At 38.7% G+C, this 15364-nt stretch overlaps 1 protein-coding gene across 3 annotated transcripts in view; it reads left to right on the top strand.

Moving 5' to 3' along the window:
* Positions 1-15364, top strand: part of DNAJC13 (DnaJ heat shock protein family (Hsp40) member C13) — a 55510-nt gene that overhangs the window by 23679 nt on the left and 16467 nt on the right. For 2 of the 3 annotated variants that reach the window (XR_005103704.1, XM_037383821.1), the window contains exons 21-38: positions 281-295; positions 809-891; positions 2018-2171; positions 4351-4454; positions 4528-4687; positions 5718-5780; positions 6100-6201; positions 6347-6451; positions 6819-7021; positions 7452-7536; positions 8015-8169; positions 9135-9180; positions 9399-9553; positions 10185-10386; positions 11151-11266; positions 12078-12156; positions 12735-12870; positions 13974-14158. Coding sequence is in view for 2 of the 3 variants with exons in the window: in XM_037383821.1 (XP_037239718.1) it covers positions 281-295; positions 809-891; positions 2018-2171; positions 4351-4454; positions 4528-4687; positions 5718-5780; positions 6100-6201; positions 6347-6451; positions 6819-7021; positions 7452-7536; positions 8015-8169; positions 9135-9180; positions 9399-9553; positions 10185-10386; positions 11151-11266; positions 12078-12156; positions 12735-12870; positions 13974-14158 (2148 nt within the window). In the remaining variant the exon portion in view is untranslated. The remainder of the gene's footprint in view (positions 1-280; positions 296-808; positions 892-2017; positions 2172-4350; positions 4455-4527; positions 4688-5717; positions 5781-6099; positions 6202-6346; positions 6452-6818; positions 7022-7451; positions 7537-8014; positions 8170-9134; positions 9181-9398; positions 9554-10184; positions 10387-11150; positions 11267-12077; positions 12157-12734; positions 12871-13973; positions 14159-15364) is intronic. The other variant, XM_037383822.1, reaches the window with a different exon arrangement.

The raw sequence follows: 15364 nt of genomic DNA, 5'->3' as shown, positions 1-15364 counted from the left end.
CTGGAATAACAATGAACTAGGTTCAAAACAAAATATTAATGGAGAAATGGAGAAAACGGTGGAAGAGCAGATTGCACTTTAAATATCTTGTCTAAATACTGAGTTTAAACAATCATTTTTCTGTCTGGAGTTCTGAGCTGTTTAATTTCAGAGTAAATGTATGCAAGTGTAGCTTGGAAAAAATAGTAGCAAGTTTGGTATTAACACTTTGAATTACTTCAATGGCTGTGGCTTGTTAAACGTACCTTTTCTTTTTCTTCCAACTCTCAATCACAATCAGGACAGAAACAATATGGTGAGTCTGTATTCTCTGCCACTTGTGTGCATTATGTTGCTTAGACTTCTGCTTGCATGTGGTACCTTATGTAGAGTATAACACTGATTTTCATGCTTGATCATACTAGGGAACCTTTCGGTGGCCAAGTCAGGTTTGTGACTAATTTCTGCGACTTGATCTATGGCTAGTTCCTTTCAAGAGCAAAGCATTCTTGTTTTGTGGGATTCCCCTCTTCCATCAGCTTTGGAGCTGATGAGTGCTTATGGTATTGGGAACTAAGTTTTCCTCAGGGATAACTTGCTTCTAAATTAATGACTTGTTAAACAGCTGAAAGTTTCTCTGGCATGATTTAACTTGGCATAAATAACACTTGTGAAAGTGTATTGCTACTACTTGCTAGAAGGGAGACCACCTTAATGAGGCTTAACTTAGTGTGGCTTTTGAAGCAGTAAAAAGCTCCAGCTTTTTATTTTAAAAGGGGAAAATGGGGAATATGTTTCTACTGTCTTCCTAAATTCGGCTCTTTTGCAGAACATTATTCAAAAGCCAGTGATATTAAGGAAACGACGCCAAAGGATAAAAATAGAAGCAAACTGGGATCTCTTCTATTACAGGTAAAATATTAAGATTAATGTGGTTGATGGGGTTATGATTTTTGTTAGTATCTTCTGAGTTGCTGTGGCTTGATTCCAATTTCTGCCTGCCTTGAAACAATGCAAGTGCTTCATAATAGGAACTTGGGAAAAAATAAATCCTAAGGTGTTCTTAAGGATTTAGCTTGTGTTTAGGAAAGGGGGGGGATTTGGAAATTTTCTCAAATGTTATCAAAATACATCCTTTTTTCCCTTGACTCAAAAGGAAGAGTGAATAAGAAACTACAGGTGCAGATCTGCATGATGTTGGAGGCTAAGCAAAGTAGCACTGAAAATTATTGTAGTGTGTTGGTGCATCAACCTGTAAGCTACTAAATGCAGCTGGCTTGCCTGTGAGTTCTTACAACTGTCAAAGTTTACAACTTACAACTGTAAGTTTCCATTTGAAAAAAGTTACTATCGCTTTACTTTGGTTAGGTGTCTTAAGGTAAATGGACTAATTAAAGCTTGACTATTCAACAAACTCTGAAAGGAAGCTTGAGGAAATTCCTTGAACTTCAGCTGTTCGATTTGGTGCTTAACGTTTCTAAAGGTCAAATACAGTCCATTCTGCACAAGTGTTGTAAGAAAGGAAGACTTGCACGTTCCTAAACTTCCAGTATTAAAGTGCTGCTCTCAGCCACTCTGTGGATCCAAAGGCTGTTTTGTAACTTCTACTGAAGATTGTCCACTGGCTGTCTTGTGACACTTGAGATGTCAAATTCTATTTTTTCCTGTATGAACTACTTTTTTTGTTGAAAGCATACGCATGGTATGGGCCTGTCTGCTGCCCTGGGTTATTGTGCCCTTGAGGCCCTTACTGGCAGATATAACAAATAGCTTGCATGTCTCCTGGTCATAAACTGTATGCAGATAACAAATTGAGCTAAAAGGGATGACAACAGGCATACTTTAATCTAGGCTGACCTCCATGGCTGGAAATACTATACAAGTGAACAACCATAATTACGTAACAAACTAGAGACCACTACTCAGTGCCTTCTAATAAAGGTCCACTAATGAGAATATTCTGTAGCTTGCCAGCTGAGTCTTGTCTGCCTTTCAGAAAATGTTTTGAGGGGTTTAAGCTATGTAACTCCCTTCTTAGATTTCTTCAGGATCATGCTAGATCGAACTTGATTTGGAACTTCAAAACACGGGAAGAACTGAGAGATACTCTTGAGTCTGAGATGAGAGCATTTAATATCGACAGAGAACTTGGTAGTGCTAATGTTATCTCATGGAACCATCAGGAGTTTGAGGTAAATGACCCACTGTAGGAAAAACTGCATATGTAAAATGTCTAGTTCAAATGTCACTTTTCTGTCCCTTAACTACATGAGTGAATCTTGTGTTGACAATAATGGACTGCAAGCTAGGGTTCTTTAGGGAACAAACTGCTAAAGCTTGAGGCTGTGAACAGGTACTGTTGTCCAGTGTCACTCTGCAAAACTGAACTCTCTTCAGCTGACATGACACTGTGGAAATTAAACATTGATCAGAACCCTTGATACATTCTTTGTATTAAGATAAAAAGAGAAGTTGGGTTTACGTTGTTGTCAGGGTAAGTCATACTTGTTCTTGAATTGTGTTTTATGAGACTTGTTTTTGTTAGTTCCACAAGTCACTTCCCGATAACAAGTTCATTGTCTTTATTTCCGTCATGTCTCAGTGATCATAAGGCTGTCAAATATTGGGTTGCCAAACCACGAATAGATTATGTGGCTAAAACAATGCTGCTCTGTAGATTACTGATTGAGGATTCTGTTTTCACATTCTAGGAACAGCAGTATCTAAAGTCAGAGTAGCCTTCCAGGCTTCTGCAAAACAATTGGTATGGTCCCAATTGGCTTTCTCAAAACAACTTGCAAGATATTTGAGTGATATGCTGATAAGAGCAGAGTACAGGAAAGGTTTATCTCCAGTATTGTTATGGTTCCACACAGTTTTAATTAATGTGTAATGCTAAAGCAAAGCAAGCCCACGCTTGAATTCAACTGTTAAGGTATTCTTAGGTGTTACTAAATGCCACCCTTGTCACAGTACAGCTTTCTAGCTGAAACTTGAGCAGAGGAATAGTAGTGAAATGAGTAAACTGCTGCTTTTGCTGAATTTTCAGTTGACTGGCAAATTGAAGAATTACAAGACATGGGGTTAATGCTTTAGGAGAAAACTACTTTATTGTAATCAGCTGTGTCTCAGCTACAGATTACTACTTACTTGATGCAGTAATTAGCTAAATTTGAGTTTGGATTAGTGTTTTTTGCACTGGCATCTATCTTTCAAAGTCGTCTTTAGGTATGGGTCAGGCCTGTACAGAACTTCTGGGCACCACAGTGTCTGCTCTGTCTCTGTACTTTAGAGATGCTAAGTGGCATGAAATCAAAAGTACAGATTTGAAACTCAGTAATGTGGGCTTCTCACCTGCACTTTGCAATGCTCTGTGACTTATACTGCTGGGATCTGTCACTAGGATTCTTGGAGTTACAGCCCAGGATACTTTGGGACTGATTTGAGGGACCTTCTGTCATCTGGGCTTTGGGCAGCTGCTGTCTCAAAGATTTGCTTTTAAATATTTTAAACGAATACTTTATCAGGCTATGCTGTAAGTATTTGAACTATGTAGTGTGGTGACAAAGGCTTCACTGTCAGCTGTGGAACCTGTCACTTTGCCAAGTGGGATGGTAGCTTGAGATTGGTCTGAAAGTATACTGGTTAGTGGGGATATCTTTGTATTGTGTGCTGTGGTCAAATCTGTAGGTAACTTACGTGGCCTCATGACAGCGGCCTGCAAACTAGAGATAAGAAAACAAACTGTGAAGTGTGGCTTTTGTGCTGTTAGAGGTACCTCTAAATGAGTTGTTTGCCAAATGCTTAAAACCACTGGGCACTGAGGCATGCGGTTAAATCTAATGTAGTTGCTCTGAAGTTAATGATGGCTCTCATTGTGCAAATTCACTTCAGTTTCTTGGTGTGTATGTACTGATGCCTCTAGGCTTTAATTACACAGTGTAATAGCAAGTGTAACTAGTAATTAAGTCATGCTTGTGTTTCATGCTTGTAGTAACTTTGAGTGGAGTACCTTGCAATGGAATAACTACTTATTAAAGTGTGAGTCACTGAATACACCGTGTATTATCCAAGTGTAGTTTGTAAAACCAGCTGTCGTTAGAAGTAAGTTAGTTAAAGGCTGGAAGCCGAGATTTCAGAAAGATGAGAATTACTTCGTTCCGGGGACCAACAATAGTTTATGGCATGCATTTTATAGAGGTGTGTTTCTTTAACAGCAAACTTGCAGATTTCAGTCTTCCTCAAACAGTAGAAGGGGTTGCTAACCTTGCTGAGTTTATGGATGCAAGGAAGTACAGTGATGTTGTGCAAACAAGAGCTTAATGAAGGAGAAACAATATTTACTATTAAATAACTTGTTCTGTGTTACAGGTAAAATATGAGTGCCTTTCTGAGGAAATAAAAATAGGAGATTATTATCTAAGATTGCTACTAGAAGAAGATGAAACTGAAGAGAGTGGAGCAATCAAAAAATCGTGAGACATTATTAAAATCTATCTCATTCCCAAGGTTCCAGTTTTCTTCTCTAAACTCTCATCTCTTTCTTAGTTATGAATTCTTCAATGAACTCTACCATCGTTTCTTGCTTACCCCAAAAGTAAATATGAAGTGCTTATGTCTGCAAGCATTGGCAATTGTTTATGGAAGATGTCATGAAGAAATAGGACCATTTTCTGATACTAAATACATTGTTGGCATGTTAGAAAGGGTAAGAATTATTTAAAATTACTTGATATGGTAGTTAACATACTGCTAGTCCAACATCTTTAGATCCTTCTGGTTGCTGTGAAACACAGGTTTTACTTTTACATGATTGAAGCTGCAGAATAAATATTTTTCCATGCTGTCACCAAGTGTTCCTAGTATCTCCCCTTAATTAAGTTGAAGTTTTACTAAAAAAATTGCTGATCTTAAAGGTATTTCAAAGTAATGTCTAGATCTGGATTTTGTTGACCTTAACAGCTTTTTGGGTTGTACAGTAATAGTATGAAAGAACATTGTGGTATTAATCTTGTGCTTTTGAAAAATGCAGAAGTATAAAGTTTTTTTTAAGAGAACCTTGTTCCATGTCACATTATTTCAAAATACTGATTTCAAGAGCAGTAGCAACAGCCCCAGACCTAATGAAATGGTAGCCTTGGGTGGGCACATGTGATGGATTAGATTTTTGGTGGTAACTGCTTTTGCCTATTAAGTGTCTGCTAAGTTTTGTCTGACAACTGATACAGCTTGCAAAAATACATTTCCAGGCAGTCTGAAGAAGGGATTCTTCATGCACATCAATATGGGTTTTAGATATGGCTGTTGTAAGTGAAGCTGAACCCATGCAGTCTCTTGTTATTTTGCCTCCAGTCTTGATCGTCTCACCAGGGACGTATCATCAATGACGCATTCAGTCTGCTGGCTGAAAGCATTCTCTTTTTCTCTCGTATTTGTGTGAACTGGGTCACTGGGGGATTCAAACACTCACCCTTTAGAGCAATAGACTTGGCAGAAAAGTAAGTTTTAAGTGTCAGACCCAGAGCAACAAAGGGGATAGGGAGTAATGAGGGTTTTCCTTCTCAGTGGCAGAAAGCTACATTTATTAGCTGTGCATGAAACTGGACACTTAATAGTCTGCAGTTTTATCTGGGGCATGAAAAAAGTAAATGAGTCTTTACAGGGTCAACTCAGTTGACTTTTGAAGGTAACTTCTAATACACTATCAAATACTAATCTGTTCTCTTCTGCTGCAACAGTGCACTGACAGACTTGAGCGGGACAGATTGATACTGTTTCTCAACAAGCTGATCCTTAATAAGGTAAGGTGGACATGCACCCATAACAGTAGTTGATCAGTCTTTCCGCTGTATAAAATGGCTTGAACTAGTCTTTCAGGGTTAAATTGAGCAAAAATTCAAGTCTTGAGAAGGTCTTAAAAACAATGTTAGATACGGCTCTCTGGGATGTGGTGGCAGTTACTCACTGGTGAGGAAACTGAAGGAAACACGTAGATACTGTGGTGATGCTACCATTCTAGTTACTTTAGAGAATGACTTGACTTTTCTTATAGACTGTTCAGTACTTGTAATAACTTTTATCTAGAAAATGCTTGTGTTAATGCAGTTTATCCATTGACAGAAAAATGTGAAGGACCTTATGGATTCAAATGGTATTAGAATCCTTGTAGATCTGCTTACTCTGGCACATCTTCACACGAGCAGAGCTACGGTTCCTCTGCAGGTATGTAGCCTCTGTTTATTACTACAAGTGTTCCTTTGCTAAAAGGACAATTCTTAACAAAAAATATGAAACAATGTCCTTTTCACACTTCCTGTAGAAATGTTATATTTGTGATAAAGCTATTCTTATAAACATCAACTTCTAGAGCAATGTGATTGAGGCAGCACCTGACATGAAGAGGGAGAGTGAGAAAGAATGGTACTTCGGCAACGCTGACAAAGAAAGGAGTGGTCCTTACAGTTTTCAAGAGGTACCTGTCAGCTATGAACTCTCAAACTGGACAAATTGTTTTCATCCTGGTGACAGTGTGTTTAAAATACTGAGAGGGGAAAACTTTAAATGATGTCAAAGTATATTCTCAAAGTAACCCTTTAAATAAGGGTTAAACCTAGATAAGAAATTTGATATTGCGTCAAGAACCACAGCCTTTGGTAAGGCTGCCTACCCCTCCACAACTTTTTTCATGTTTCCCAACAGAATTACAAATACATCAGAATTTCATGCAACTATAGTAGTCTGCCATACAGCAGTTAAAAGCTTGTCTTGAGTGTGTATGTTTAGGAGTAAAGGTAGCTGTGAATGCTGAATCACTAAATGAATCTCTAATCTTACAATAGATGCAGGAACTATGGAACAGTGGAAAGCTGACTTCAAAAACACGTTGTTGGGCTCAAGGTATGGATGGATGGCGACCATTACAGGTTATCCCTCAGTTGAAGTGGTGCTTGTTAGCCAGTGGCCAGCCTGTGTTGAATGAGAGTGACCTTGCCACACTTGTACTCAACATGCTCATCACAATGTGTGGATATTTTCCCAGCAGGTAAACAATTTTCAGCAGAAGTGGTTAACTTTCTCTGGCAGATGCATAAATTGATAAATTCTATCTTAAAGCTTTTATTAGAAACAAAGTAGTATGTTAACAAACTGCAGTAAAGCCTTTTACATAGTATTAATTAGATCTGCAGGCAAATAGTTTGTAAATGAGACAATACTAGTATTGTGAAAAGGACTGCATGAATGCACAAGCCATGTGCATTTCTAACACTTAGTGGTATAGTCTTACGCTTGCACACAGGTTATTGTTTAGCTTAAACTGCTATAATGCATGACATCAAGTCTAACAACAAGTTTGGAAGTTAAAAATGACGACACTGGGTATGATCTCACTAGTGTGGTACTTAGTTGTTCGCTCTTGAAAGAGAAAAGGCACAAGTGTGCTTTCTGCTGTGTCACTTCTTTTTTTTTTTTAGGGATCAAGACAATGCTATTATAAGACCTCTGCCTAGAGTGAAAAGGCTGTTGTCAGACAGTACTTGCCTTCCTCACATCACTCAGGTATGCAAGTCTTCAAAAATGTATCTAAACTAGCAAAAGTCTGACTTTACTATCTTTGAATACTGTGTGAGTACTTTGTGTGATAAACACATCAAATGACATCTGTAACAAACTGCAAACCTCTGGAAAAGCAGTTGTTTGTTTTACTGGGTGTTACAAATTTCATGGTTTTTCAGCTGATATCTCATTAATAAACACTTATGTCCTTGAAGATACTGAAAAGCCGTCTGGATGTGGTCCTTGGCAACCAGCTGTAGGGGACTCTTGTAGGGGGCTTTGACAAGGTGACCTCCAGAGGTCCCTTCCAACTCTAAACATTCTGTGATTTGAACTTCTAACTCTTGGGCTGAAGTATCCTTTAACTGAAATTCTTGTAAATTTACTGGCTTGTCCCAGTACTGGATTAGTTAAAACTTCAGTTTTGGCTAGGTAACTTGCACTACTCAAGCAGCTAATGTAAATGCTTGTTTGATTGCAGCTACTACTGACTTTTGATCCTATCCTTGTGGAAAAAGTAGCTATACTGCTGTTTCATGTCATGCAAGATAACCCTCAGTTACCTCGTTTTTATCTGAGTGGAGTGTTCTTCTTTATCATGATGTACACGGGTTCCAATGTACTTCCTATTGCAAGGTGAGTAAAAAAAAAACAACAAACAACCTAGAAGTGCCTCTTCACCAGTCATGCTTAGTACTGCTGTTCTAAATGCTCCAGGGAGTGTGGCTTGCTAGAACCAACATGAGATTGCAAGCAAATGCCCTTTACAAGAATCACCTCCACATGGTCTAGTCAGTCACTAAGAAGTGAATTGTTTATTGACCCTGGCAGGGAGGGAATGAGAGCATGTCTGGTCATACGGTTCTAACAGTACAACTAGGCATGGTTTATCATGGAAGAACAAATTGTTAGAAGCTCTAAAGAGTATTAATATAGGCTATTGATACGCTAATGTAGTTTTTGATAGTAAGCAGCTATCGAATGCTGAGAGAACATCTAATAGTCCAGTCTAGTATTGAAGCCTGAAACAGTTAAATTGGTCTGTACTGCCTGACACAGGTGCACTGCACATGCAGGTATCTATTCCAGTTCATTCCACTACTCGTCCTCTAAATTCAATAGTTCATAAAAAGCCATTGTACAATTCCAGTAAGTTTCTTGTGTAGCAAAATGCATTGGGAAATAATGGCATGTTTCCATGATGACTGTAGTGTAACGGGACTGCCCAGCAGTTAATGTAAGATCACCTTGTTTCATCCCTGCAGTGATGATCTAACTGCAGGGAGAGGTTTGTAGGGAAAGGTGGTGCGTGTCTGTTTGATTTTTAGGGTTTTTTTGTGTGGAGAAAGTAAACTTTCAGGAATAGGACTTTCAAGCTGAAACAAAGAACATAAGGCAACATTTATAACACAGGATTGCTTAACTTAAAATTCCCAAGGGTTTGATGGACTTTGTACAGAGATTCATTAATTTGATGCTTTCACTCTTTTATCTCCAAGTAAATGTATGAGACTTGCCAGGTGGTCTGTGTTGGTCTGTTTATCTTTCAAGGGTACTTTAGGTGTCAATTAAACAAAAAATAACTGCTGTTTCTCTTCTAGGTTTTTGAAATACACACATGCAAAACAAGCTTTCAAATCTGAAGAAGTGAGTAGATTGCAAAAGTAACTACCTCTGTTTCCAAATGCTTTTACAAACTGCCTGTAGTTGCTTTAACATTACTTGATGCTTGTTCTTTTTCTGAGTTCTCAGGATTTAGAATTTAAGAACCAAAGGGAAATGGGGGAGGGTTCTTTACATTTCAGGTTGGTTAGCAAGACTGAATTCAGCTTACCTTTGAGGTGACAATGTAATCTCTTCTGTAGACAAAAAGCCAAGATATAGTTCAAAGAAGTATACTTGGACATATTCTTCCTGAAGCAATGGTGTGTTATTTAGAAAACTATGAACCAGAAAAATTTTCTGAGATATTCCTTGGAGAATTTGACACTCCAGAAGCAATATGGAGCAATGAAATGAGGTAACTGTTTTCTGTCGGGGACAAATTATTCTGAACAGTGTCTCATGCTGAAGAGTTCTTGTGTTAGACATTTCTAAAGAAAACCCAAAACACCTGGATTCCATGGTTTCCATTGCTTCCCTCTTTTTGTCTTCTGTATGTTCTGCAATGTTCTGTGTTTACCTTCTGCTTGTATCAAAAATAATAGGGGTGGGGGGAGCAGAATTAGCTGCAGGAAGGGGAATATTTTCTGAACATCTGACAACATGCTTTGCATCTGCTTCTGTCATACTTAAGTTCCTTTTATGAGTGGAGACTTCACTATGTATGTAGACTGCTTTATACTTAGTCTCATTTATTAACAGTAGTTGTCTGGGAGATACACCTCTAATAGTACAATACAATTTTAGGGTCTCCCAAAAAAGAGGTGTTGAGGGAGGGCAAAATGTCACTTTACACTGTTTTTAACACACTTTAATTTCATGGCATTGAAATAGCTTTATAACAGAATAGGACTGGATCCTATTCTGAACCCCTTCTGAAATGTGGGAAACTACTAAGGGAAAATCTTTTCAGAAGAAGTCATTGAACACACTTCTGCAGTCACTGAGGACTGCTTGGCAAGCATTAAACCAAACTTTGTAACTTTTAGGCGTCTTATGATAGAGAAGATTGCTGCTCATCTTGCTGACTTCACCCCTCGTCTTCAAAGCAATACAAGAGCACTCTACCAATACTGTCCTATCCCAGTTATCAACTATCCACAACTGGAAAATGAACTGTTCTGTAATATTTATTATCTCAAGCATCTTTGTGATACACTCAGATTTCCAGACTGGCCAATTAAAGATCCAGTAAGTAAGAAGTATTTTAGGATTCGTTTAGTTCTTGATTTTTTCAGAGTGGAATTTGTAACAAAAATTAAGGAAATCAAATGCTAGGTTGTTTTAAATAACTGATTGATCTTGACTTTCAGTTCATAAGTGCAAATATGTTAAACAGTTCTTTATCTTGAAGCAAAACAGTCTTCATGCCAAATAGCAACATGTTAAGCATATCCTCCTTGTGGCAGCTACTAAAATAGAAAAGTAAAGCATCCAAGAAACTTCAGATAGTGTTTCAATGAACCTCACGTGGTGGTGGGGTGGGGGTGAGAAGTGATCACTTGTAGGTTCTCGTTTGTCCATGCTGGACAAGAAACTGAGCTAACTTGGTATCAGTGTGTGAACTGGTGAATCCTTTCAGTACAAGTCTATGATCTAGATCTGTCTAAGCAGCTTTACTTATTCATGTAGCTCTATTGCAGTTTATGTAGTATTGAGATGTGAGGCAGGTGTAATTTAAAGTGATTTTCCCCTCTTTTAACATGACTCTTACATAGACATTTTAACCTTAAAGTGCTCCTTAACTTGAATAAAATACAGTGCTGCAGTGAAACAAAGTCTTAATTGCTTCCTGACTGCAGGGGGAACCATAATTACTGAAGTGGGTAGGTCTAGGTCTTTGAACTTAGGGTATCGGATGATAAAGATTCATTAATAAAGCATCACTTTTTTAAAGATGATGACGTGTACTGGTGTCAGTATAAATGAAACACTAATGAATTGTAATTACGTAGGTTAAACTGCTGAAAGATACGCTAGAAGCTTGGAAGAAGGAGGTAGAAAAGAAACCACCTACCATGTCAATAGATGATGCTTATGAAGTCCTTAACCTTCCCAAAGGACAAGGCCAGTAAGTTGTTTTCAGTATTTTAAGTTGTAGAATTACTTACATAAACTCCATACACTGAGCAAACTGCGGTTTCTTATGATAGTACTTGCAGCCAATTAGTGGTACCAGTTCAGTGCACCTACTTCTCTTGCAGTGGAGGATTGCTTTATCTAAAAAGAAACTAAGTTTGAAAACCCAACTCCAGTGTTTGAGAGAATAGTTGTCAAGGGTTCAGATAAACTGAAACTGGGGAGAAAATGTTCTGAGCTTCAAAGTATTCACTAGGTAGTTTTACAGGATAAACAGACCCATAGTGAGCAAAGAGCATGGCAGAAATTGACTGTATTCAAAGTAGAACTTGGTTTCTCTAATCATCCTTCTTACCCCTGCCAAATATTGTCCTATTTCTTGGTGATAATATCCTTAGGATTTTTTACCTTCTATCTCACCACTGGTTTCTGACTTCAGGCCTGTAGAGGAGAACTAACAGCACTTTGTATTCATCCTTCAAGAACAGTGCACTTGCTACAAATCACAAACTACTACTTTTACCACTTACAGCTTATTTAGGGTCTTCATTTTGAAGATTCAGGGACTTTGTGCACCTTCTGGTTAGTATATTCAGTACTAAAATGCTTTGAATTTCTAAAATTTCTGTTCTGTGGCCACATGATTACCCCTGTTCAGTGTCAGTTGATAAAGCAGAATTTTCAAATTGAAATATGAGCGCTATGTAGTTTTCACTTCATTGCAGTTACTACTAGTACTGCTGTCAGAATTCAGGCTTATTCTTAGGTTGTTACTCAATGTAATGGGACTTGTTTTCTCATAGGCATGATGAAAGCAAGATCAGGAAAGCTTATTTCAGGCTGGCGCAAAAATATCACCCAGACAAGAATCCAGAAGGCAGGGTATGTACAACACAAATTTATGGTGTTAAAGGTGGGGACAAGTTCAGCTGTTATGTGTACTAGAAATTCTGAAATGCCCACTTAATTTTCTTTCTTCCTTTTAAAAGCGATGCCCTAGATGAATACTAGAATACAGATTAATACTATGAGTGATTTAACTGATGTTAGTCAAGGAATATTAGGATTCCTACAGTAAACTGATGTAATCGGGTCATACCCACATGTTGGAAAGTGTCTGGTTTGGAGTTAACACAGGACCTAAATAAGCTAATTACTCCCTTTCAGAAACAGACTGCATCCTCTACACACTCTTACAGTCAATTAAACTGTACTTACTACTTTTGTCATAGTGGAATTGACATAGTTTTAGGCTCTTGCCTATGGCAGAGTTTAGGAGACAAAATTGATCTGTGAGTCAGTGTTGAGATATTTTCTGAAGTGTAATAAGACAATAAAACTAGTGTTGTGGCTAATAACCTGGAATGTTTTACTTTACCTGTGTCTAAACTGATGCTACAGACTTGTAGTAATTTAGGGGGTTCTTAGCAATTTTTAAGATTATTCTTCTTTATTTGCAGGATATGTTTGAAAAAGTTAATAAAGCATATGAGTTTCTATGCACAAAGTCTGCCAAGGTGATAGATGGGCCAGATCCAGAAAACATAATTTTGATCTTGAAAACTCAAAGCATCCTCTTCAACAGGCATAAGGAAGGTAAGCATGCTGTCTCAGAATGTTCATTTCTTTAGTGGTTATTGCAGTTGGTTTTAATCTCCCCTGCTCTTCAGTCTGTGTTCTGTTTATCTGATTTCTGGCTTGCCACAGCATTATGTAGCTATAGTAAAGGACTTCAAAATAGGACTTTTTCTCCTGTGAAATAAATCTACAGTAAAACTTAATTCAAGAAAGCACAAATAGCTTTTTGAAATTCTCTGCTCCAAAACTACTCAGTTTGAATCTTCCTCTGTATATACCTTAGACTTACAGTTCTATCTATGTAGAAAAGTCCCCACTAGTATTCAGTTACCTAGATGGCAGATCCTGGGTATAAATTGTCTCACTTTTAATAGCCACAAGTGTAATCTTGCAGAAATTGACTAGTGTTCATCCTCTGGTGAGTAGGCTGCAACACTAGCTGTTTCGCAGCCCAACTAGGAAAGAGGGGTAGCTAGAATACCCTAACCCTTGGCTCTACCTACAGTCTCTGGCTGGCCGTTGCCGGCATGCCCATGTCTTGCAGAGTCAGTGTTCTGCTACTTAAGTGTTACATTAAAATGGTAAATTAAGAACCTTGTATGCATTCATAGCTCTGTCAGTTGTATGGAGGCAGTGACTACATCAGTGTGGAGTAGGTCAGCTCTGTACTGCAAGATGAAATTGTTCTTTAGTACTGCTGACCCCTAAAGGAATGAAAAATATAATTGTTTAAAATAACTTTTCCAGTTTGACATGGCAATCTATTATAGGCTTATTGTTAGACAGCTTTGCCCGTCCGAGGCTAGGATTGTAGTTGTGTTTCTCAGAAGATAGACAAGCATCATTTGGAAGACTCTTGAGCCTTGCTGAGCTGGAGATAAATCTTTTTAATCTTAAATGAGTTCTTTCTATCAAGCTCTGTTAGCTTCTAGCATGAATGGTCTTACGTAAAAAGGCGTCAGATTGCATGGACTGCTCTAGTCTTGCTCCAATTTTCCTGGGCATTGGCTTGCTTTGACACTTAGTCCTTGCATATCTGATACATCTTCAACTCATAAGTGTGCCATGGTTTAAATTGCTTAGACACTGCATATATGTAAACTTTGACTTTTTTCTTTCAGAGTTGAAACCTTACAAGTATGCAGGCTATCCTATGCTGATAAAGACTATTACCATTGAAACATCAGATGATCTTTTGTTTTCCAAAGAATCTCCTCTGTTGCCTGCTGCAACGGAACTTGCTTTCCATACTGTCAACTGCTCAGCATTAAATGCAGAGGAACTGAGAAGAGAAAATGGAATTGAGGTAAATGGGAAGAAATTTAGTGAAATTATTTACTTTTAATTTTCCACAGCTAAAAATCCTATATCATCAATGCATAGGATATCAGATGCAATTGACAATTGCTTTTAGCCTTGTTGAGACACTTGTCCATTCTTAATGTCTCTTGATGCAGCAGAAGCCTCCTGCAGAGGATCCCTCTCTCTGGACCTTGGTTTGTCTGTTGAACTGTGAATAAGGAAACTACATATGATGTTTCTCTACTTCTTTACAAAACTTTGAGAGCTTTTGCATTCTGTATGTGAAAAAATAGATGAAGGTGAACAAGTCACTTGCGCAATGAAAAGCCTTTCTGTTTGTATTAGAATCAGTCATTTAAGTTGGAAAAGACCTTTAAGATAAGAGTCCAACCATTAATGTAAGACTGCCAAATCCCACTAAACCATGTCCCTAAGTGCTGCATCTACACATTTTTTAAACACCTCCAGAGATGGTGATTCTACTGCCTCCCTAGGCAACCTGTTCCAATGCATGATTCCCCTTTCTGTGAAGATTTTTTCCTAATATCCAATCTAAACCTCCCTTGGTGCAACTTCAGGCCATTCCCTCTTGTCCTGTTGCTTGTTACTTGACAGAAGAGACTGGCACTCATTTTGCTGTAGCCTCCTTTCAGGTAGTAGTACACAGTGATGAGGTCCCTCCTAAGCTGCCACCTCTCCAGGCTAAACAACGCCAGTTTACGCAGCCACATCTCATCAGACTTGTGCTCCAGACCCTTCACCAGCTCTGTTGCCCTTCTCTGGGAACACTCTAGCACATTTGTGTCCCCCTTATAGTGAGGGACCCAAAACTGGACATAATATTTGAGGTGCAGCCTCACCAGTGCCAAGTGCAGGGACACAGTCATTTCCCTTGTCCTGCTAGCCATGCTGTTTTGGATACAAGCCAGGATATTGTTGCCCTTGGCTACCTGGGCACACTGCTGGCTAATGTTCAGATGGCTGTTGACCAGCCCCCCTGGGTCCTTTTCTGCCAGGCAGCTTTTCCCCACCACTCTTTCCCGAGCCTGTAGCATTGCGTGGGGTGATTGTGACCCAAGTGCAGGACCTGGCACTTCTTGTTGAACCTCATACAATTGGTCTCGGACCATCAATCCAGCCTGTCCAGATCCCTCTACAGAGCCTTCCTACCCTCAAGCAGATTAACCAACACTCCCCCCTCCAGCTTGGG

This window comes from Falco rusticolus, chromosome 4 (genome assembly GCF_015220075.1).
Source record: "Falco rusticolus isolate bFalRus1 chromosome 4, bFalRus1.pri, whole genome shotgun sequence".
Taxonomy (NCBI): Eukaryota; Metazoa; Chordata; class Aves; order Falconiformes; family Falconidae; genus Falco; species Falco rusticolus.
This window is presented reverse-complemented; position numbering and strand designations above follow the sequence as displayed.